Raw genomic sequence first — 23,416 nt, forward strand, 5'->3', positions numbered from 1 at the left:
TCATTTTGCAGCACTAAAAGGACGCACAACTTATGAGCTGGAAAATTGTTTTTCGTGCTGAAATTCAGCCTCAGACACAGAAGCATTTAGAGGCTTTTTATTATCCTTCAGGAAGACAAAATACCCTTTTCTGTATTAATCTGGGCATCGTGTGCTGTAGGCAGGTCAAACTGCGTGTTCCGCCGCTACTAACGTCTTCACATTAAGTGATTTAACGACAGTTAGTACCACAGTCAGTTTTGTTCCAGCTGACTGCGTCCTTTCAACACACAAATTGTAACAGAACGACATCTTCAAATTATTGAAGGAGTTGGGGTTTATTTTTAGCAGTATTTGCTCAAATGTTTTTATGACACACTGGTCCAGATACCAGCAGGGTCTAAGGGAGTGACTGTCGGTTATTTGGACCTTCAAGCCCCTGTCGCTCAGATCAACCACTCATGGTTTCGTCTTCATATGCATTAATTCACCAAAGACTCCAACTCGTTTCAAAATTTTAATAAATGGTTCTCTCATATACACAGTCTTTTCCCCACAGTAACATAATCGCGATCGACATCTACAAAATAATTTCCATTAACATTTACAAAACACTTTACAGATACATTACTAATTTGTCTGAACTGAAACGGTTTACAAAACACATCCAAAACCCACAAAACATTAGTAAGGCTATAGCAAAATTAAGGAATTTAAGACATACTAATAATGAAACTGGATACTACTCTTCCATATTGTTTCTACTCCTGTTTCACACTGTTTCTCTATGGCTACTCCTTCTTTCATAAGCCTTCCTGTGATATGGTGGAACACCTCTGTATCTGTTAACGTTCCCCCGCTCTCGTCCCCCTTCAGGTACAGTCCGTTCAGTGGGAGTCCGACCTCTAAACCCTGGGGACCTCGATCGTGAACGGTATCTTCTGTAGGGGGGTGACCTTGATCTGGAATGGCGAGAGCCACGTGACCTTGACCTGGCACGAGAGTTACGGCTCTTCCCTTTGCCTCTTCTTGGATGAGGTGGTGATCGCAGGTAGGAACGGGAACGGGAATGGCTAAGTGATCGAGAGGAGGAGTTAGTGCGGGAGGAACTTGATCTTGAATTGGAGTAGCTGAAAGAGTAAGATGAAGCAAGATGAGGAGACTTGGATCTTAAAAAAACCACAGCACACACAAAAAATAGATGATGTTAATTCAAAACAGTCACTCTCCCCAGTTCTTTACCTCCCAAATTTGGTTTGGTTTCTTTACCTCTCCACAACTGCTGCTTTGTCAGTGGAAAAGCAAACAGGAAGGGTCAGTGTATGTATGGTCTGTCCCATGAACGACCATAGCTGTTGACTGATATAAACTGGTGCATACTGGCCGCTACTGGTATGTGAACGTGCACATTTTTCACTGCTCCACAACTACATCCAGTGCAAATCAGTTGTGTTGCAGTAAGACAGAAAAAGAGCAAGTCCTAACGGCTACAGGGCAGTAACAAACACCAAGAAAACGTGATTTAGCCTGGAGACAGTAAAGCTCAACTCTAAAAGGCCAGCTTAGTCTACTTCGCTTCATACTTAGGTGGTGCTTGGAACGGGGTGAAAAATACTTGTCCTGCAATCCTACATACAGGGCTATTTGATCAACACTTCTAGCCAGGTGTCCCAGCAAAATCTGGCACATACCTCTCGCTCTGACCAAGGACAGCGATCGCATTTCAAGCAAAATCATATCGTAACGCTTCTACACTCCGCCTCTCGTCATACGACTCCATGCCATTACTCTAGGAAAGACCCTGACAGCATGACTAAGAGAGAGTCCCGGTTAAAATCTCTCCATGTATCCACAGGAGATACAGAAAGGAGGAAATGAAGACAATTTCTCTCATGTATCTCCTCCCCGGTGCTTTGAGGCAATGCTTACAAGCAGAACAGGGAGACGCAGGAAATCCAGCAGCCACAGCTATTCAGTTTCTAGCCTCCTCACGGCTGCCGGGAGGAGAAGGCTGTCGTTACAGAGAAGCTTTAGCAAAAGCGACGCTTGTTCCTTAACAACTGCTGCCCAGTTATAACTGTCCGTCACCTGTAACCGCTGCTGTATCTGAGCTGGCAACCCACACATGAAACTGCCATCACTGCTGATCTCCTGAACCATCCACTGCATCTGACGACAGAGAGGTGGAGTGGAACTCCTCCTGATCCTTCTAGACAATCTGCTTCTCCTTCACGGAGGAACCGAGAGGAAACGGCCTTAAGCTGCACCAGGGGAGGTTTAGATTGGATATCAGGAAAAATCTCTTCACCAAAGGGTGGTCAGGCACTGGAACCGGCTGCCCGGGGAAGTGGTTGAGTCACCATCCCTGAAGTTGTCCTAAAATAACAGTGTGGAATTTTCCAATCATTTGCTCCAGCAGTATTGGCTAAGTTGTTAAAGGAATCATGTCGGAGGCCGATTTCTATTGGGAAATCAATTTCTACAGCCCTGTTCAGCCAGCAATCAAAAGCCTGGCTTTCCACCTGATCCTTTAATTAGATTTAGTTTTTATATGTAATTATGGTTTGCTCAAAATTATTCATTGTTTAAAGTCCTCCTTTCAATCATGTAGCAGGTTTTTTTTTTTAAATAATCTTACTGCAAGCACAGAACCCCTTTGTTAAAGCCAAGTCCAATTAAGCCATTTAAAAATTAATTACCACCTGTATTTTCCACAGCTCTCTGCGCATACGTATTCCATTATAAATCAGCTGCTGTATAAGTGATGTGTTACGGCCTCATTTAACAGGTGACAAGTAGTCACCTACTGCATTTCTGTAGAACACTTACCGTTCCCAGCCCGGTCTGGCACCTGAGCAGTGAACTGCAGTGGCTCTCATGGGGTGACCTTTTGGAGTGGGGAGAGGGAAAAGGGAAAAAAAATCCCATTCAGTTTATCTGAAGATTTTTTTATTTAAGAAATTCTGAAGTTCCTGTCACTTACCAGCTGTGGGTATGGGCTGTCCTGGGGGGCCCAGCAGACTCGGCAGTGCTGGCTGTCTCAGTGCAGGAGCCTGACAGCCCTTGTGAATACAAGCAAGAGTTGCAAAATAAGCTCTACTGAAATACAAGACTCGCTGCTTGTGTTGACATAAAACTGAGCTTCTCTTCCAACACACTGCCGACGGACAGCGAGGAAGATGTAGCGAGTTCAGCAGCACTCACCAGAGCAGCAGGAGGGGTAACAGCCAGGAGTGGTGGTGGAGGTGGTGGCAGTGGCGGCGGCTGCTGCTGCGGCTCCCGAATCTGCGCAGAGCGCCTTTTTGTGTAGCCAGTTCCGTTGCTGAAGCTGTTCACAGCCTAGAGGCAGAGAAACATTTACAAAGAGGTGACAGGAAACTTCAGGAGATGTACGAAGAAAAGCCTCCACAGGGTACAACCCCTTGTGTATTCCTGTCCGTGCTATCAGCCCTACAATAAATCAACACACAGAGGTGTGAACAGATGGCACTAAACACCGGTATCAATGACTGGCAACGCAGAGTCTCTGTCTTTGAGGGCCTTCACTGTTAACACCAAACTTGAAAGGGAGGCAATCCTGTTACACAACAGCGGGACCTGAATTTGCCCCATGGCCTCCACAGCGTTGTGAGCTTCTGTAACAGCAGATCATGTACTTGAGACTTGACACTGCCACAGCCCTGGGGCTGGGGGGGCTCTCCCCACCCACCGCCGGCTTCGCAAGATCCCCAGTGCTGGCTCCACGCTCGCCCCCGACACAAGCCCCAGCTCCGAAGGCATGAGGTGCCTGCCGAAGTCTGCGGGCAGAAGCTCAGGCTCACCTTTTTGGCAGAGAGTGCCGGCTTCTTGGCCCGCGGTGGTGACGCGGTGCTGCTCAGGTCCAGAGCAGCGCTGGCCCACAGGGACCGACTCACATTTGCTGAGGGGGCACTTTGGGGTGCAGCTGGCCTGGTGCCGGGGCCAGCAGGGAGGGGCAGTTTGGGCCACGGGGACTCAGCGGGCCGCTTCAGCGGAGCAGTGCTGTTTGGCAGCTTCGTCCCCATCCCGAACGTGCCGCGGGCCACAGGGCCTCCCACCTCCTCCAGCCCTGGCAGCTTCCTCCCCGGCAGCACACCTGGTCTCTAGACAGAGAGAGAGAGAGAAGTTCAGAGAGGAGAGAGTTGGAGGCAGCCAGGACACAGAGCCACACTGCCCTCCCCATCTCTCCCCAGGCCCACACAGGATCCCTCCTGCAAACCCTCCTCCCTCGCGCCTGCCCCTTCGGAGCCGCGCGCCTGCCTCCCCGCCAAGCTGCAGCCCACCCGCCCGCGCAGAGCAGACGGGGGGCAGCAGCTGCCAGCTCCCGGGAGCGCTGGCCGAGAGCAGCCCTCAGGACTCACCGGGCCCAGCAGCGGGGAAGACACCGTTTTCCTGACCCGACCGCAGACGGCGCCGGTGCGGCCAGGCCGGCTGGAGGCAGCTTTGGCCATGGGCCCCTCCGGGCTCTTCTTGGGGCTGGGGATTCTGGCAAAGGCAGAGCAGCGCACGCATTAACTGCGAGGGTTTGCGTGATCGTAATGCTCTCGCCAGAGATGCACGCAACAACAGGAGCCAGGAGCTCCGAGGAGGTGAGGGGCTCTTGCCCTGCACAAGGTCACGGCACGGGGCTGGACCTCTCCCTGCCACCCTCCTCCCAGCCAGCGCGTGCGCACGGGCATGGGGCTACGTGGGCCCAGCTCCTTCCAACAGGCAGGCACGTGCTACCAGCCCTGTCCCAGATGCTGAGAGCAGGGGACAGGGGCCGGGAGACACCGGGCGCTCTCACCTCCGGTAGAACAGCAGGTAGGCCTGCTGGGCCAGGACCACTGAGATGTTGCTGGGGCGGACCAGGTCATCGTCCATTTGGTACCACTGCCCGTTGCTGGCCTGCGGAAGGAGAAGAGAGAAGGGGGTCGGGCTGTGTCCGGGGACCCTCCTGGCCTGAAGAGCAGCAGGAACAGCGCCCGCCAGCAGAGCCCCTCCCCCCAAAACCCACAGGCGGCCCAGGGCAGGCAAGGGGACTCTGCGAGAGCAGACCTCCACGCTTCTGTGGCAGAGCACAGCCTGCACCCCCCACCCACTGCTCCACACCACTCCATCTGCTGAGCACCCTCCTTCCTGTGCCTGACAGGGACCCACCAGCGGCCAGCAGCCCCCAGCCCAGACTGGAGCCAAGAGAGCGCCGCGGGCTCACCTTCACGTGGCAGTAGTAGTGCCCTGACTGGCTGCTGGTCCCAGCGTGCACCAGCACGGCATAGAGCCCATACACAACAGGATCCCCGTTCTCCTGGGACATGTAAGGGCGGACGTTCAGGAGCTGGGGATACGGCACGTTCTGCGGAGAGAGGACGCCTTGGGAGCCTGCACAGCAGATGGCTTTCTTGCTACAGCAAGAGCAGCTCAGTGGTCCTACGCGTCCCATCGCTCGAGGGAGGGGGACGCGCTCTCCCCAGGCAGAGGTCACGCTGAGGAAGATGCCGGAATGAGCCAAGCTCCCCCCGCACCACACAGCTGGGGAGGGGCTGCAGGACTGCAGCAGAGCTCACGCTGTGCACAGGACCCCCTCCCACCCTGCCCTGGGCAGCGGGGCCTGGGGCCAGGAGACAGCCCCTCATCGGCGTTGCCAAGCACTCACCTTTGTGATTTTGCCTCCACCAGCAACGCGTTTCAGCTTGAGCACAAGAATGTTGGAGGCTCGGTGGATGGTGACGCCTTCGCTTCCTGACACTTCATGCTTGCACCTGGAGAGGAAGAGCTGGAGCTGTGTTCCACCACCCAGATGATTGCCAGCCCTGGCCAAGCGGCAAACCCCACAGAAACGACCCTGACGACCCCAAGCACCGCTCCAGGGCAGCTGCTCACGGCCACGTCTGCTGGCCCACGTCCTGCTCACGAGGGGAGGGAGCTGAGGAGTGGCGGGCTTCATCGCAGGCTTCAGTGGCCACGTACTTCATGGTGTGGCCATGGAGCAGGTAGAGGAGCCCTCCCGTAGAGCGACAGGCTTTCCACCTGCTTCCCACCAGCACACCCGCAGGCCCCTTCCCGCCCGCAGCCCCACACACTCACTTGGCACATGTGTAGGCGTTCTCCCCGCGCAGCACAGCCGGCCTCACAAACTGCTCCAGCGCCTGCTCGAGGTTTGCGGCTTGCTGCAAGGACAGAGCAGAGGTCAGGGCACGAGCGGCCTGTCCACACGACAGACCAGCTCCCTGCCGAGATGCCGGCCCGAAGACAGAACCCAGAACATGAGCACAGGGCCACGGACAGCGCCAAACCTGTGAGCCGGCCACCAGCTAGCCGCTGGCCAGCATGCCGCGAGGGACGGCCCCACTGCCCCTCACCACCACAGAGCCCCGGCGGAGGAGTCGTGGCTCACGCTCAGGCAACGGGCGCTGCTCTGCCCGGCACAGAAGGCAGCGCAACAACGGAAGCTGCTTCCCCCTGGCCTGCAGCGTGCCTTGGCACTGGCAGGTGAAGGAGCCTTGAGAGCAGGCACGGGGCAGCTGCAGGAACATCCCCGCGAGAGCAGAGCTCCTCCCCGTCCCCGACCCTGCCGCACTACCTCGATCTCCAGCGTCAGGTCCAGGTACGGGTCATAGGTGTCCGAGACGCCCTTGCACAGCGAGCACTTCACTGCGACAGAAAGAGGAGTGAGCACAGCCTGGCACCACACCTGCACCCGCCACCAGCCCAGCGCAGCGCAGGCAGCTGCAGTATTCCTGCTCTGTGGGTGTGGGCTCTGGGATGGCAGCACCGCGATTCACAGCCTGGCAAGGAGGAAGGCTGGCAATTCCACGGTGCGCTGGGACAGCAAGTGCTGCTGGAAAGCTGGCAACACAGGTTCCTTTGCTGGTGGCAGCGAGCTGGGGACCCACAGCCAACAGCCTTTTCCATGGCCGCCACAGGGGCCACCACCCACTGCTGCCGCAAGACTGAGCAACTGCAGACACCCAGCTGTGGGGAATTTGCACAGCTCAGCAATCTTCCCAAAGATTTGTACTGCAAGGCTGTCAGGGAAGCAGCAGCGCTGAGAGTCACAGGCCCAGGACCTGGCGGCCAGCACTCACCACGGGACCGCAGGTAGCCGCCAAAGATCTGGTGAACCAGTGTCGTGGCCTGGGTCTGGCGATCCAACCTAGAGACAGCAGCACCAGATCACGCACCACCCCTCCACAACGGCCGCCCCCGCCGGCCACCGCTGTCTTCTCAGCGCAGCTCCCCTGCGCGCTCCGGCCAGCCAAGGGGCTGCAGAGCTGCGGGAGCAGAGGGAAGTCGCAGCCTCTGCCAGGCTGCCCTCCCAGTGCCGGGGCTCACAGGGTGACACCGGGCTCCCACGCGCACCTTCCTCTAGAAGGAGCAGAAACTCCTGGCCGCAGCTCAGAGCTGGGCGCTGCACACAGAGGCCACGCAGGCTGCCCGGGACAGAGGGCCCAGGGGAAAGCTGCTCTCTCGCAGCCACAGAGCTGGGGCTGCCCTAGCAAGCACGCCTGCATTCCTCAACCACTGGGACAGCATCCAAACCCGTAGCAGCCTCAGCATTTGGGGACAGGAGCGCAGCTGTGCTGGGGCAGAGGGGTCAGGAGAAGGGAGAAGGCAGAGCTGTGTCACAGAGGGGCAGAGGGGGGCCATGCACCCCCAGGCCCCTGGAGGCAGCACCTCCCTCTAGGAGTCCCAAGTGGGGGACACGCTCACCCTACCGTCCCCTCCCACGGGCGCAGGGGACCAGCGAGGGGGCAGCGCAGAAGAGCAGCCGTGGGCCGTCAGAGGCCCCACATACCTGCTAGAGCCATTCAGGCAGGCCTTCTGCATGGCATCAAGGGTGCAACGCAAGAAGTAGTGCGCGTCCCCCTGCGTGCCGAACTGGATGTACTCGGCAATCCCTGCAGGAGAGGGAGAAATCAGCCCCAGCACATGATGCAACAGATGCTGGCCCTCCCTCGGGGCAGGGACTCGGGGTCTGAGCCCCCTCAACCCAAACCACACGACAGACTCATGCCGGCCGCGGAGGAAGCTCCACACAGCCCCCGGCAGGCTCCGTGAGTCACCTCTGAAGAGCCGTCTGCCAAGACCCGCCCCGATCTCAAAGGTTCTGCTCCCGCCTTAGGCACCGCGCTCCTGCACGGTGACGGGAGGGGAGGGAAGGGCAGCCATCCTTACGCTTGAGGCTCTGGATGACAGACACTGGCTTTATTGCTGTGCCGCTGCTGGAAAAAGCCTGGATTGTGTGCTTCTCCATAACACACAGCATGCAAAAGCCTCTTCGCTGGCCTGCAGCAGGAGAGAACACAGGACGTCGGGACAAACCCCGGAGAGATGGAGGCAGGACAGGGGGCAGGGGACCTCCGGTCCAACACAGCTCAGCCGCGCTCAGTTTTCCCTAGGAGCTCTGTGCTCCGGTGCAGCTCGGGGGCATCCCGGGTGCACAGGGACCACCACACGCCACCCCAGCTGGCGCAGCCCGAGTCACAGTACCAGCCAGCGCAACCCCCCCAGACGAGACACTGTCCACGTGGACGGAAAACAGGTCACAGGGACGCGCTGGAGGAGCCCAGCGCTCGGCCCTGAGGGGCAGATCCCAGCAGAGCCCTACGCACAGGGCTGCGAGCCCCGCGTGCTCCCCTTGGGCACAGCTGGGAGCGGTGCCCGCCGGACTCCCTTTCAAAGCCCCCCAGCAACAGCAGCTGCTGCCTGCACGCAGCCTTGGGCCCTGCCCTCACGCGCTCCCCGCAGGCAGGGGCTGTGTGGGACCCCCAGCTCAGCCCCCAGGAAGCCAGCAGACCCCCTTGGACCCATCTCAGTCCTGGCTACGCCCAGCAGAGACAAAGCCTCCCCGGACACAAGGATGACCTCTGGACGGAGAAACAGGCAAGGAGGGAGCAGAGCAGGCGCATCCCGACACCCGCACGGCCCTGGCCAGAGCCACGCACAGAGGTGCTGAGCGCAGCGCCGGGAGCAGGACAGGCGGGCACTCCTCCTCCCCTGCCGCCCGCCGAGCCGGGCCTCCCCACTCACAGGTCTGGCTGTGCTCCCTGGAGAGCAGGTAGTTGGCGAGCGGCGGCGTGTGGGTCAGGCACTGCAGGCCGGCGTTGAGGAAGCAGGTGTTCCCCACGTTGTGCAGCCCGGCGCCGACTGGGTACATCTGCTCCCACTTCATGGAGAGGCGCTCCGCAGGGAAGAGCACCTTCTGGGGTGCGGGGATGCCATCTCCCATGCTCCCCAACTCACGGCCGCTGCCTGCAGGGAGAGGGGCAGTGAGCCGCAGGGCTGCGAGCGCGGGGAGGCTCCCCCTCGCCCTCTCTGCCTACCCTGCTTGCCGGGCAGCCCCTCCTCGGGGCCGCGCTGGCCGTCAGTGGCCTCAGCCTGGGGGCCGAGCAGCGGGTACTTGCCCCGCAGCCGCTCCCACGGACAGGAGGAGCCGCGGCTGGTGGGCTCCAACTCCATCTCCTGCAGCTTCTCCAAGGAGGCAGCCAGCAGCCCACCCAGCTCCCCCTCCTCGCCCGCCTCCCTGCGGCCCAGCTTCAGCGCCTCCTCCATCTTCCTCCCGGTCAGGGTGATCCAGTCCAGTGGCCCTGGCTGCACAGCCAGCAGACAGGTGACCGGGCGTGGCCGGACTGTTCTGTTTGGTTCCGCTCGTGGCGCCAGGCAGCGTCTTGTCGGGGCAACGGAACGTGGCCTAGAACCAGCGCTGGCCCAGCCCCTCTGCTTGGTGCCCCTAAAGCCCTGGCGGAACGCTGAGGCCGGGGCACCGCAGTCGCCGTAGCCACCAAACACACCGGCCTGGCAGCGCTGTGTGCCAGACAGGGAGCGGAGGCCGAGCCGGGGCTGCGTGCCCCAACTCAGAGCAGAGCCCACGGCCCTGTGTGCTGCGGTAGGCGCCGCTGCCGAGGACACACCGCCTTGCCCTCACCATGTCCTGCCTGCACTATAAGTTCTCCTCCAGCCTCAAGTACCACACGCTCATCTTCAATGGCCTGCACATCTCCCTGCGCGACCTCAAGCGCCAGATCATGGCCCGGGAGAAGCTGAAGGCGCCCAACAGCGACCTGCAGATCACCAACGCCCAGACCAAAGAAGGTGCGTGGGGGCGGCGGGCGCGGGGTGGGAAGCGACAATGGGATTCGCCCTCCATCCCTAGCTGGGACTTGTGCTGGGAGCCCCACAGAGCTGTTCCTTCCTCGCGGCTCTTCTGACAACCACCGCCAGAGCTGTGTTTCAGCCACACAGCCAGGCTACAAGTGCCCGCGCTTCATGTGCAACGTGGAGAGCTCACTAAGGTTTTGCTTTCCGGGAATTCTTCAGGGAAAATGATACGGAAATGTGGGAGGATATCTGATAAGAACAGGCTTGCCAGATTTCTTTGAAATCTGCTGGAGGAAGCTGAACGGGATGGCAATGGAACAGGTGGCTGACTTGAAGAAAAACAGCGGGTTTGGTCACTTAGCTTTGCCTTCAACTTCTTGTACGCCGCGGCACTGGAAAACTGGTTCTGTGGCTGTTGCAGAAACTGCTCCCCAGCAACATTTTGGGTCAAGAGTGCAGCTGTGAGTTGGAATCTCAGCAGAGCCCTTAAAAGCCATCGTGCACTTGAGTGTTGGCTGCCTCTGAAGGACAGTTTGGCATTTCTTGTTAATAGAACTGCTGCTGTACACCAGGGACACTGCCACGCAGATGCTATGGAGCATCAGTTCATCATTCATTTCTAACCGTGGGTGGTTTTTTCCCTGATAGTGCACGGTAACGGTGTCGGGCCGGTACTGAAGTTTTGCGGCAGAACATTTATGGTGAATATAAGAAAGAAGGATTCTTAGAGAAGTCATAAATTCATTTAAATCTGCTCAATGGTGCTTGATTCTTGGAGCTGATAATGGGTTTGTATTACTTAGTATGATGTTTCCGTTTGGTGATCTGCCATCTTGAGGAGCTTGAATGTGATTGGAGACTTTGGGATGGGATTTTCAGAAATAATGAGACTTGTAAATTGTTTTCACTCCTTGAACATTATTTTTTTTCCTTTAGTTCTCTGGCACCCTTACAACAGTCTTTTCTTTAGAATGTGCTCTAGAGTTTTTTTTCCTCTTCCTGATTTTTGTGTTTAAACTTAAACAGAATCGTATGTTCGCTGCAGGAAGTGTAAGTTCAGTGGCTGGACATAAAGCTCGCTGTTGATCGACAGTGAAACCATTTTCAGGAGAATGTTTGTGAGGAGACTCAACAGCACAGTATTAGGGGTCTCAGGAGGCCAGTGGATGCCATGACATATGTAGGTGGGGACACATTTCAGAAGGCTTTGGTTTTCCTGTGGTGTTGAATAAAACTGTCAAGAGCTTTTGAAAAATGTCTGATTTGCTTTAAGGGCTTTTCTGCAGAAGGGTCTCTGAATTTTGTCTTTATTTGCTAAGGTACTTTCAGCTTCACAAACGCAAGCAGGCTGAATGGCCAGCTGGCTGACACCACTCCTGTAACAGCTGGGTCTGTCTCAAATGGAGCCTTAAAACCAGAATGTTGGATGCTCATAGCCCGCGACGGAGCCCAATGATTCGCTCCAAAAGAAGAAATGTTTTGAAATGGGGCAAAGAGGTAGATTCTGTTATAGCAGGTGAGGAACAGAAGGTCAAGTTTCAGAACAAAAGTTGATGCTCATCAGTATGTTACCCCATCAAGTGTTCCTCCAACAGACATCGCACCAGTTGTCCAAGGTGTGTTGCATTGTTTCTGTACGTAATCAGCCTGCAGAGAAGAAAAAGTCTCTGCTTCACTGGGTTCTGTTAAGTGTGGTGCTGCCTAAGGGTGAAGTTGAATCTGCTTTGTACTTTACAGAGCATCCCTGCTGTTTAACAGCGGCAAGATCCTCCTCTAGGCAGGGTGTGTTGCATGAGTGTCAAATGTTAAAGTTGGTCTGTTAGTGACACAGATGCTTCCGGAAGCTTTCGTAAGGGTGTTTTCATGGGAAAACGCAAAAATCCCCCAGTGGTTTTCAGGGCCAAGCTAGGGAATACATTTCAGTGTAACAGGTCTGTGTGCCAAACTGTTGGTCTGTGTGCATAACGGTGACTTTCAGGTTTTCTTAATCAGCTGCAGATGCCTAAACTCACCTTCAGAAGAGGAAGGGAAAATCTAGACCAGGATCTTCTGCCTAAATGGGATGTTTGGCGCTCTTACATGTGGACATCAAGTATGGTTTTTGTGTCACTTTGTCTGTGCAGGAGTCCTGACTAAATGTGGAAACGATCTCGGAAAGAGCAAAGTGACACTTGAGTGAAGATGGCCTGCTTGTTCAGAGAACTCGAACCCTTTCCAGCTCAGTCACTGTTGCTTTCCATAATGGCAACCTAGTGACAGAAGCAATGCTAAGGTAAGCTCAAAGCAAGCGGGGTTTTAAGAGCCAGTGGGAAGAATGGTATGATGGACTCGTGTTAAGACACTAGGAAGGCAAAATGGACAAAGGCAAATGGGCAAAAGCAACTTCAGCTAGATCAGGAAAGAACCTCATGCACTGGCAGACTCTCCTTTAGTGACCTTTCAGACCATGTTGCTGTTGGCATTCAAACTCTTTTGAAAGAATCAAACAGAAATCGCTGCTTGTGTTTGATTCTCAAACCTGCAGATTTCTTGAGATGTCCTGTTAGTGTGTTGAGACGATAAAAGCGGGATCTTACATATAACATTTGGCTTTTCAATCTGTACAGGGATCCTCTGAATGCTACGGAATTGCGTATTAATGTACATTCTTACAAATTGACTGATTTTTTATTTCTGTATTGCTTTCAGAATACACAGATGATGATGCCTTGATTCCGAAGAACTGCTCGGTAATTGTGAGACGAATCCCTGCTGGAGGAGTTAAAGCTCCCAGCAAAACCTCTGTCCCGTGAGTGTCCCTAAAGCATTGTATTCTTTGGTAGCGGGTGCAGTCTGTTCACTTTTTCCTGGATATTGGCGTACAGAGGCATTCAGATTTCTCTTTCCTGTTAAAGCTGCTGTTAATTTTTGTTGTGATGGGGTAGGTTTGAATGTCCCAAAGCAGACGGACATTTTTAAGCCTGCTGGGACAGTACGTTTGTCACAGGACTCCTAAATCACACCAGATCCTAGGAACTGCTGTCAGGTGACATTTCTACTCCTGTTTTCAGCCCATACAGCAGATGTAACACATTTGGTATTTTTGGCGCTGCCATGGCTAAATATGGTCAGGTGACTGATCTTTTTGCGCTAAGTACACTTGCCCTTCGCAGTGTCTAGGCCATCACTGTTCTTTCTTAGAAACTCAGTTCTGTATCTGGTGCCTGTTTGTAACACCAGGGATCTACAGCTTGGCTACAGTTACCTTCCTGGTTTGATGGCTGGTTATTTAAGAACAGGACACTGTAGCACAGATTTCCTGGTTTTGATACTTAGAGAGCAGAGGCAAAATACCTGAGGACTTCCTCTTGCCCTGTTGTGTTCTGTCCCTGGAAGTCTTGGAATAATTTGTGACAGAGTAGAATTGGGATGTTTGTGGTTGTTTTTAGTGGCACTGGATGTTCCAGGAGAGAACAGTTTATGTATATGAATAAATTCCCACATTCGCTGGGCTATCAGAACATAAGGTGCTGATGCTGAGGCTTTATAATCTGTCAAACGGCCACTTTATTGGCTCTGAGAGCTCGCCTCACGTGTGGGCAATCCTCTAACCACCCTCTCACGCTACCCTTTCCCCATCACAGCACTCCTCCATCTCTACGCGTGTTTCATGGCACCTCAGGTGGTCCCCACACCCACTCGCCCTGCACAACCCTTAGCTACCTTCCATTTTTCCCTTGAGCGTGGCAACTTCCTCCTCCAGCATCTTCTGCTGTTTCTTGGCCTCCAGCAGCTTCTCCTCCAGAGCCAAAATTGTCTCCGATTGCTGCTTGCTTTGCTCTTCATATTTCACTATTTCCTCCTGCAGTAGCCACTTCTCCGACTCTTCCTCCTGCACAACGGTCTCCAGCTGCTCTTCCAGCAGGAGGGGAAGACGGGAGGACGGGAAGACACAAATCACTGAAAACTGACAGCAGCTCTGCTCGACCCAGCCCCCTACATACCAAGGCAAAGGCTGTCCTGGCGCCTTCCTCCTCCGACTCCGAGGCTCCTGCGCTCAGGCACGATGACCTTACCTTTCCCTTGGGAACACGCGTCCTGCAGCTGCCTCCAGCCCGGACCGTGGATCCGCAGGATCCTGCCCCGTGCCCACCGCCGCCCTACCTGCTCCTTGGCCTGCTCCAGGTCGGCTCTCAGCACCTCCTCCTTGCGCCCCACGGCCTTCAGCTGCAGAGCTTGCCTGGCGCGGTATTGTTTCAGCGTCTTCTCAGCCTGCAAGCCAAGAGCATTTGCACATCAAAGCCAGACCAGTCAAACGTGCCAGAAGCGCTTCTACCCAGACTATCTCGTGCCCACCCCTCCCTGCCCTCCGCCGCATACCCCACAGCCGGACCCTTACCTTGGCTTTCTCGGCCAGCTGCCCTCGCATGGTCTTCTGTTCCGCGCGATACTTCTGCACCTCCCCCTGCAGCCGCTCCATGTCGCGTTCCAGCTCCTTGATGCGCTGCAAGAGTCCCAGGACAGCGCAGGCTCTCACCAGAGGAGCTCGGCACTGCCTCTCCAGAGGGTTTCTCCCACCAAGCCCTACATTTTCCCCATCTGGCCCATTTCCTTTAGCCCAGAGCTTTTTCCTCTCAACGTTTTCTGCAGTCAGATTGGTTTTCGAGTGGTTTGCACTCTTATTTCGGACACCATTCTCCTGCATTGCAGTGCGGTGTTACGATTTCTACTGGAGCTGACATTCCTCCGGCTCCCTCTGCACATTAGGCGCCTTCTATTACAGGAGTCGGAGGCAAAGCACCTCCCTCAAAATGCCCGGTCGCTTTTTCTCTCAACGATGCATTCCCACGCCCGCTGCTCGCCCTTAGCGCTCCATCGCCCCAAACGCTGTGCGACTCACATTTCGGCACGGAGTAAATTCTTGCTCTCTGAGCTCCTGCTTCACTTCCTCTCTAATTCTAGAGCACTAGAATGAACGGCGCCCAAGGAAGAAAAAAGAAGACGTCAGGGCAGGCAGACACCGTCATTCCTGCAGCAACTGTCGACCCGCACTTCGGTGCCCCAGCCCTGCTACGTGCTCCGATGATGGAGTGCCCGCCATGGGGCCGACAAGGCACAGAGACCACGAGAGTGCCCGCACCTGGAAATGCCCCTTTTTAAGGCACTGCCTGGCTGAGGGAAGGACAAACACCCACAGGGAGTACCCACTGACAGAGCTAAACTCCTCCGGCATCAGAAAGACTACGACAGGGATGGGGGGAAAGGATCCAAGGCAACAATCGCCAATTACAAACATCCACGGCCACCCGACCGTGATGGCAACAGACATCTCCAGGATACTCGGCGCTGTATCAGACTGTGCCTTTCAGCTCTGCGTTCCAGGGTATCGGGGATTCAGAGTCCCCCCCGAGCGCCTCGCACCAGCTCCCGCCTCCCTCTGGCTCTTCCCGCATCCACGGAGCAGAGGAAACCCACCCAGGGATGCTCGGGGACACGCTCTCTGCCTTGAAATGAGTGCTGCGGGACAAGTGCCACCAGCCACCCAGCAGGATGTGTCACTGGGATGCCTGGTCCCCCTCCGCGCATGGCAGCTCAAGCGCTCGTACACATCAACCCTTTCCCACCGGTTAACGGGCTCATTTGCAGCACAGCTCTTCTCCAGAGCGCTCCTCGGGGAGGATGCTCGGCCAGGTCCAGGCTGGCAGGTGCGGTGACCCCTACCTGCAGCCCTGGGGGCCCCAGGCAGCTTTTCCATTGCTGCAAATCCACAGCCATTCACTCTGTTCTCCCAGTACGCTGCCTACTCAGCCAGCCAACACGCTGCGCCCGCTCTGCGCTTACCATGCAGCTCTGCCAGTTAGGGAGGGACCTGCTAATACGGAAAACAACAGCCGGCTGCACAGCCCGCTTTCTTTAGGAGAAAAACCAGGCTGGGCTGCAGGGAGCACCCACAAAGACGAGTTTTCCATGGGAAAGAATCTCAGCAGGAGCGCTTGGCACCTATAACCAGCTGTGCTCACCGAAATCCAGGGCACACAGCACCTGCTTGCCCAACACACAGCGGGATTCAGCTGGGGCAGGCCACGCAGCTCCGTGGGCATCGCATGGCCCCCAGACCCACCCGCTGACCCGTCGCCGCTCCGTCCCAGTGGTGCTGCGCCCAGGAGCCTCAGGTTACAAGGGGAACCCCGACACACCCAGCTGCTGGGCTCCTTTACAGAGAGACGCCAGGCCCTTCTTCCCCTCCTGGCTTCACACCTCACTCCAGACACGAGACTGACATTTCCTGAGCCCCCCCCATCTGGGATGATCACCTTGGCAGACACGACTGCTAGCTGCTTGTCCTTCTCTCTGTTTTCCTCTTTCACCTTCTCAGCATCTTGTCTGAGTTGCAGCATCTTCTGCTCCTTCTCAGCCACCTCCCTTAGCAGCCTGCTCACTAGACCTGAGGAGAAAACCGCTCCAGTGACAGGCTACCCTAGGTCCCTGGCACAGGACCACCCTCCCTCTTTGACAACCGTCCCCCTTGGACAGCGGATTCAGCTTTTGGCATGCCACGCTGCCCATCGCTCCGTGACAGCATCGCTACCAAGCTCCGCGGGGCCTTGTGGCACACACTCCTGGGAGGCTGAGCAGCTCTTACGGATCCTATTCAGCCGCCTTACTGCGTCAGATCCGCAACTCCAATGCTGCCCTCCCTGCCGAGCGAGCTCTCCCCCACGGGGTGCACGGCCGCCTACTCAGCAGCACTGCGTGCCAGCAGCTCAGAGCCTGCCCCGCCAGCGGCGCTTTTCTCCCCTAACACACTTCTCCACCCCAACACTCTGCCTTCGGCGCCCGCATTGTCCCTCGCTCCGGGGGCCCTCGTCGAGTCAGACGCTGCCCTGCAGCCCCCGCAGAGCTTCAGGACACAGATGCGCAGGATTTCTAGGAGCCCCTCCAAAACTTCTGTTGCTTGGACACTTCGGCCAAGGCTCCCTCCTTGCCAGGAGCCGCTCCCCACCCGCTTTGTGCCCCTCCACAGAGCTCCAGGGATACCACACCGCTAACTGCAGCACGGTCCCTCTTCCACTTCTCGCTTTCTTGCCGCAGCCTTACGATCTTCAGGTCTCTGCTGCAGGCGCAATGGGCCTCACTCATGTCTTTCTGCAGTTTGCTGACCTGCAAAACACAGACTCGCTCGTGCTCCTCCCCGGAATCCTCTTTCCCTCCCTTACAGCCCCCTCCAGAGAGGGAAATCTGGCGCTTCCCAGGTCACGCTCCCATGGGGTTACTCTTTAGCAGTGTGGACTGGCTCCCCGCAGTCCTCGCTTCAGAGAGGACCATCTTAGATTCCTTGTGACCCTTCCTGCCGCACCCCTCAGACAAGAGGCACGGTGAGGCGCTGTCTCCCAGGCCGGCAACGCCTGGCTGGGGCCGGGTGACCCTGCTAACGTGGCAGCACGCAGACACACCTGTACACCTAGCACCTTGCCAGGGCGCACGTATTTATTGCCACAAACGCCAATCCAGAGCCGCTAAGGGGAATTCCTGTTCCCGTTCCCACCGCAAACGCCGTTTTTACAGGCTCTGCTGGAAACGGACAGTGGGAAACACCCTTTGCTACCCGCTTCCGTACCATTGGCAGCATGCGTAAAGCACAAAACCGCTTCCTGCTGCTCAAACGACTGGTTTCACTACGCAGTTACTGGAGGGCATAGAAGAGGTGGGAGAGCCTTTGGTGGGGGAAAGGAAAGACGCTGCAAACACAGACACCGCTCATCGTTTCATCTCAGCGCTGTCACTGCAGCGATGCTGCCAGCACCCCAACACTCTCTCACCTTCCCTCCACCAGGAACCTGCTTCTCACAGGCTCCTCTGCACCACAGACAGTCAGGACAAGCCCAAAGCATTTCCCAGCCTCCGTCACACCCCAGATGCCGCGGGAGGGCAGGATGCAGCTGGGACGTGCTGGCCAAGATGCCTGGCTCCCGACCTGCGTGCCTCCATCACACCGACACCTTGCATTGAGCCTTTTCCCGTACCAGAGAGACGCGGCAGGACTCTGTCACTGTCTCTCCAGGACATTTTCTGAGCTCCCATAAAACGCAGGTGCGTGCTATTACCGTACCCCTGCACATGACAACTGGAAACCCTCTCTCCTTTACTCAGCCACCTATTGCCAACAGGATGCCCAGGGACTGCGCTGCCTTCGCGATGGGTATTCTCCCCCAACCCCAGAAACGCACCCATGCAGACCCTTCCTGAGGTAAGAGGGGCCAGGGGGAGGTGAGAGGGAAGCAAGGGCTCTGGCTGCCGGGCCCACCATGCTCGTGTGCACCTCTTCTCTACCAAAGGCTCCTTCAGCTCCTGTTTCCCTCCCCACTGCAGCTCCACAGATCCCACCACACACACACGCCACATTTCGGTACCAGCTTCTTTGCTGGAAACTTGCACAGAAAGCAAGCAAGCAGGTAAAATACAAACAAGAAACACAACCACAACCATGCTGGAAAAAACACTTCGCCTTCCCTTCCCTTAGGTGCAGCCCTGCTCCTCCTACAAACTGAGCATTACGCGACAAAACACATCTGTCGCGGAAAGGTCTTTTCCCTGCACGGTGCCCATGGAGGCCGTCAGTACCTGCTGCCTCAAGGCTCTGATCTCCTCCGTTTTGGCTCCCAGCTCTCGGTCAAAGGTGCGCTGCTTCTGGGACAGCTCTACCTTGGTCCTTGCTGTCACCTCAGCCAGCATCCTCGCCATCCTTCCGATCTCATCATGCAGATCTCTTATCACTGCATCTTTCTCCTTCAATCGTATTTCCCAGCTCGGCAGGTGATCCAGTTCCTTGTCCACTTGCAGAAGCCCTGCATCCTGTGGGCAGATTACGGGTGCCGGCTGTCACTCTCTGGCTACGGAGACACCGGGCCGCCCACTCCGGGTGGTACCCGCTCGTGGCCATTGACTGCCTGGAACCTGCTCGCCCTGGCCTCCCACGACCCACCGCGCCCACCCCCATCCCCAGGAGAACTCCCCTTTGCTGACGGTCCCTGCACCCTGCTGGGGTGGCTGTCCAGAGCCAAAATCATTTGGTGGGCCTTGCCTGCTCTGCCCAGGACGGGGACAGGGACGGTGCCCCTCACACCTTCCCCCACCTCACCTTCTCCTGCGGCATGATTTCCCCTTCCTGAATCCCCAGGAAAGCAGATTCCTCTGCACCCGTTGCACCGCTGCCTGGGACGCCGGTCAGGACTGGAAAAAAGCACACCCCACAGCACCCCAAACGTCAGCACGGGAACTGGCTGCACGCCGCGTCCCGCTCACTCGCCTCAAACCTACTCCAAGGCAGCGGCTACTTTACAGACCACAAGCTCGCCTCACAGCCACAACAGACACCAACTCCTCGGCACTAACAAGACACCAGTGCAAACATCGGCACACCAGAGAGAAACAACACACCGCTGGGACCCCAACGAGCCTCAAGGGCAGCGGAGACACCGCAGACCAGGGCTCCGGTGACATTTCCCCCTTGCGCCAGCTCTCCTTTGCCGCCTCACTGTTGACTTCGTACGGCTTCGGCCAGCTCCATCCACCCAAATCTCAGGGCAGGAAAAGCCCCAGACTGAGAGTCGGGCCGTACCAAGCTACATTCACGGCAACAGTTTTGTTTTCCAGCTGGACCATTCCCCCAAGCCCCTGCCTGCGCTTCATCGCTATTGCACGCAGAATTTCCAGAGGCGTGTTCGCTACAACCCTCCTTTCAGGTTTCTGCACTCAAGGCAGCCAGTAACCGCGCTTCCAAGGAGGAAAAACCATCACTTTGCCCTTCCCGATCACACACAGGGAAAAAGGAAGAGGAAACGTCCCTCTCGGCTACCAGGGCAACGGCATTCCCCTTGGGACATCCAACCCATTTCTTAACTGACCCACGTGCCACCCAGCACCGGCACACGACCCCCCGCCAGCTCCACGGGACCAGGACTCACAGCCCACTGCTGCCGAGGCGCAGCCCTTCTCAAAACTGCCTCTGCTCGGATCCGCTCCGCTCCAGGCTAAGGCCCTCACAGGGGACACCAGGCTACCAACCACCCGCTTCGGCATCGGGGAGTACCTGGCCTCACGGCGGAGGTCCTGCTCAAAGTGTCCAGCGGGATGCAGCCGGTCACGCCCTTAGGCCGAGGACTCCCAGATCGCTTCGGTGACAGCGGACGGGGCACACGGCTGGTCGTGCCGGGAGTCCGGCTGCTGGAAGAGGCGGGGGCGCGCTGCCCCCACGGCGAGGAGAGGGGCGGATGAGGCACAAACTTTGAGAGTTCGGCCTTTGAAGCCACCTGGAGCTGCCTGTTCCATGCTGTGCAACGTCCCACGGGGGTACAGGACACCTGTGAGGGGAAAAAAGACCCCAATAGCAGCAAGGCTTCAGGCACCTCCTTAGCCCTTGGGCCGCGTGCGTTATGTCCTACAAACCGCAGGCACAGACATCAGCGCAGGCGGATTTTGAGTCCTCTCCCCTTTCCGTTCCCCAAGGATCGGATTTAAATCCAGACTCTCCCATCTTTGGCCAAAATTAAAAAAAAAATCCTTGGGTTTTGATGCTTTTCCAGCTCTCCCCTCTCTCTCCATTCGACCGCCCTATTTCTGCACGTCGTCGGCATTATCCGAACGCCCTCGTTTCCCACCTCTCCCGGCTCCCACGCAGGTGGCCCCACCCTCTCCCTTCTCCCGTGCAGCGAGCTGACCCAAAGCCTCTCACTGCACTCCTGCCTTGCCATGGCAATCACCGCCCCCTACGCCGGGGCTGTCACACACGTAATTCGGACACTCTCCGCTATCCTCCCGACAAGCAGAGCTTCTCCGGACGGCAGCGATGAGCCACCTTCATGGCCTCCTACATCAGCTGCTCCAGCTTCACGGTGCAACTGGGCTTTTTTTTTTTTTTTTTTTCCGTTCTCCTCCCCTTGGTCACAGCTTTCTAGACAACTTTGGACTCCCCAGCTCAGCTTGCCACACCAGCAATCTCGCTGAGACCACCAAACCCAGCATCTTGGTGCACAAACTGTCTGACTCCAACAAAGTTCTCCTCGTACACAGGCTCTGCCAGGAGACCAGGCTCTGCACCTCCTGCCACACACGCGCTTCCGGGACTCTGCCTCCGCATCTATTCCCTAGGATTCCTCAGGAGCCAGAAGAATGCAAATAACACTGCACTTTATCAATCCTTACCTGTACAATAACCCAAAAGCTCCATGGCCTCCAAAACCAGCCCTTACCAGTTTGGGTTTCCTTTTTTTTTTCCCCTCTTTTTCCCCCCACCAGAAACAGGAGACTGCCACTGCATTCGACTACATTCTTTGCCAGGTTACACTTGCTTTGAATTTTCCTTCCGCTCCAAAGCTGACTGCGATGTCCCGGCCGCGCTGTGCAGAACACCACGGTAGCGCCAGCCACGCACGCTGCCGCTGAGCACAGCGCCGCTCAGGCCTGCACCTTCGGTTTGCTCTAGGTTTGATCCAACAGCAAACTTCTCCCAGGGTCATTAGCTTTTGCGCAACGGTAACATGCACGTCGAGGAAAAGGACGTTTCCCACCCCCACCTTGCTCACCGCCTCCAACTTGCTCTTGGGAAACCTGCCCCGGGCTTCTCCTTTTCCCTACGGACCTGCTCCGCTTTCTTCAGCGGCGGGAGCTCAAGCTTTCCAGTCTCCGCACCTCGCCTTGCCCCAGGATCACCCAGACCAGCTTGGCCCCAGAGCACAGCGTGGCTGCCCCGCGTTGCCCACCCTTCCCCGGGGAGCCCCATCTCACCCTTCCCTGGGGAGCAGCACTCACCACCAGCTCAAAGGACGTGCCCGCTGCTCCGAAGCGCAGGATATCGCCTGCACTCACTTTCACGGACACGTTTTGGATCTGGCAGCCGTTTACAAAGGTACCATAGCGGGAGTTGAAGTCCGTAAGAACGAAGCCGTTGATGGAGGCGCTGAATTCGAGGGCCGCGTGACGATCTGCTACCCCTGCAGCCTGGCACGGGCAATCAGCGGGCAGGTCAGGTTTGGGGAGTGATTTGCCAAGCCCTCCCGCCCCTCTCTCCCCCTTGGCGCACCTCTCTGCGTAAGCAAGCTGGCAGCCCCTACGCTTGGCACGAAGGACCCCAGCGCACCCTCCTCCCTGCACCCAAACCACTGCCCGTTTGACCACGGCTGGCTTCCCCGTCCCTACCTGCAGGACGATGTCGCACGCCTCGTGCCTGCCTATGGTCGTCCTGGGCGCTTTCAGCTGATAACACGCCTCCAAACTCTTTAGAAAGGCCAGCATCCTCCAGCCCCTTCACCTGCAAGGCTTACGTTACAAAGAACAACTACTACCATTTAGTAAACCCCCCGTCCGACGCACAGCAACCCAGCCACAAACGTGCTGACCAACTCACCTGCTAGAGATGGTACAACGTCGCTCCAAGGGCGGCTCTGCCCCGGCCGGCAGCGTGGCTGCCACCTCGCTGCAGCCTTGGAAATCCCAGCCGCGTCAGCCCTCGCTGATGCCCTCCTGGGTGCTCCTCTCGCTGGGGTTGGGCAGAAAACAAAACGCCACAACTTCTCCTTCTGCCTGGCCACTGGCCCAGCAACACGACAAAGTTGGGTGCCAACAGCAGCTCTGCCACACACCAACTGACGCAGCCGGGCTGCGGAACAGAACCGTGGCAACGCAGACGTTCCGTTGTGGTTCTAGGTTGCCCGCGACGACTCAGGCCACTCCAATCGGATCAGCCGCTCTGAGCCCGGTCCCGCTTGCCACGGAATGTTTACAGGGACGCGGAAACCACCGCCTCCCCGGCAACCAGTGCCAGTGTTCCGCCACACTCAGCGCATCCCCTGCTTTCCTCACAACATCAGACTTCCTCGGTTGTACAGAGGAACGCCAGATCTGTACACCGGATCTGCACATCCCGTGCCTTTCCGCTGACCGTAAGTGACCCTCCAGAGAGGCCGGGATACACGGGCACTCTTACAAACCGCCTAGGAAAAACATATCCTCATTTCTCACCTACCAGCACGTCTTACCTGGCAAAGCCATCTCCATCACGCTCCCCTCCAGGAATACCTGCTCTCTTACAGCATATCCCAGTGCCACCTCGTTCGCACACAGGGGCGAGCCGTGCTAGGACAGCGATGGTCACAGCTCTGGGAGCACTGGTGTTCCTCAGCATCCCACACCTTCCTTGGCTTTCCAACACACCATCAGCAGACAAGTACGCGGGCAGCCAGCGAGGCTCTTTTGCCAGTCAGCCAATCGGGACAGAATTCCTACTTCAGTCACGGCCCGTTTCCCCGCGGTCACTGCACTTCCCGCCATTTCCCCAGCTCTTTTCCTACTTGAGCCATTGCGA

General features: G+C 56.9%; 2 protein-coding genes across 2 annotated transcripts; one reads left to right on the plus strand and one right to left on the minus strand.

Moving 5' to 3' along the window:
- Window positions 1-1,702: 1,702 nt before the first annotated feature.
- Window positions 1,703-9,531, minus strand: LOC147600391 (ubiquitin carboxyl-terminal hydrolase 36-like). Its single transcript, XM_086751284.1, has 15 exons — window positions 9,303-9,531; window positions 9,010-9,231; window positions 8,155-8,265; window positions 7,775-7,877; window positions 7,065-7,132; window positions 6,560-6,630; window positions 6,064-6,146; window positions 5,633-5,738; window positions 5,192-5,332; window positions 4,784-4,884; window positions 4,359-4,482; window positions 3,911-4,100; window positions 3,685-3,776; window positions 3,184-3,318; window positions 1,703-1,768 (listed from the first exon to the last, which is right to left on the minus strand). The coding sequence occupies exons 1-15, from the start codon at window positions 9,529-9,531 to the stop codon at window positions 1,703-1,705; spliced, it is 1,842 nt and encodes a 613-aa protein (XP_086607410.1).
- Window positions 9,532-9,905: 374 nt separating this feature from the next.
- On the plus strand, window positions 9,906-13,236 carry LOC147600392 (E3 ubiquitin-protein ligase RBBP6-like). Its single transcript, XM_086751285.1, has 3 exons — window positions 9,906-10,071; window positions 12,766-12,865; window positions 13,230-13,236. The coding sequence occupies exons 1-3, from the start codon at window positions 9,906-9,908 to the stop codon at window positions 13,234-13,236; spliced, it is 273 nt and encodes a 90-aa protein (XP_086607411.1).
- Window positions 13,237-23,416: the final 10,180 nt, after the last annotated feature.

The sequence above is a fragment of the Chlamydotis macqueenii genome, chromosome 6, assembly GCF_036417535.1.
Source record: "Chlamydotis macqueenii isolate bChlMac1 chromosome 6, bChlMac1.mat, whole genome shotgun sequence".
Classification (NCBI taxonomy): domain Eukaryota; kingdom Metazoa; phylum Chordata; class Aves; order Otidiformes; family Otididae; genus Chlamydotis; species Chlamydotis macqueenii.

Excerpts from the sequence above, each read along its gene's own strand:
- LOC147600392 (XM_086751285.1), top strand. The coding sequence starts at position 9,906 with ATGTCCTGCCTGCACTATAAGTTCTCCTCCAGCCTCAAGTACCACACG. Across the intron at positions 10,072-12,765 it reads CAACGCCCAGACCAAAGAAG|AATACACAGATGATGATGCC; the intron begins GTGCGTGGGGGC and ends TATTGCTTTCAG.
- LOC147600391 (XM_086751284.1), bottom strand. The coding sequence starts at position 9,531 with ATGGAGGAGGCGCTGAAGCTGGGCCGCAGGGAGGCGGGCGAGGAGGGG. Across the intron at positions 9,232-9,302 it reads GGGGCTGCCCGGCAAGCAGG|GCAGCGGCCGTGAGTTGGGG; the intron begins GTAGGCAGAGAG and ends CTCTCCCTGCAG. Across the intron at positions 7,878-8,154 it reads TGTCATCCAGAGCCTCAAGC|GGATTGCCGAGTACATCCAG; the intron begins GTAAGGATGGCT and ends CCTCTCCTGCAG.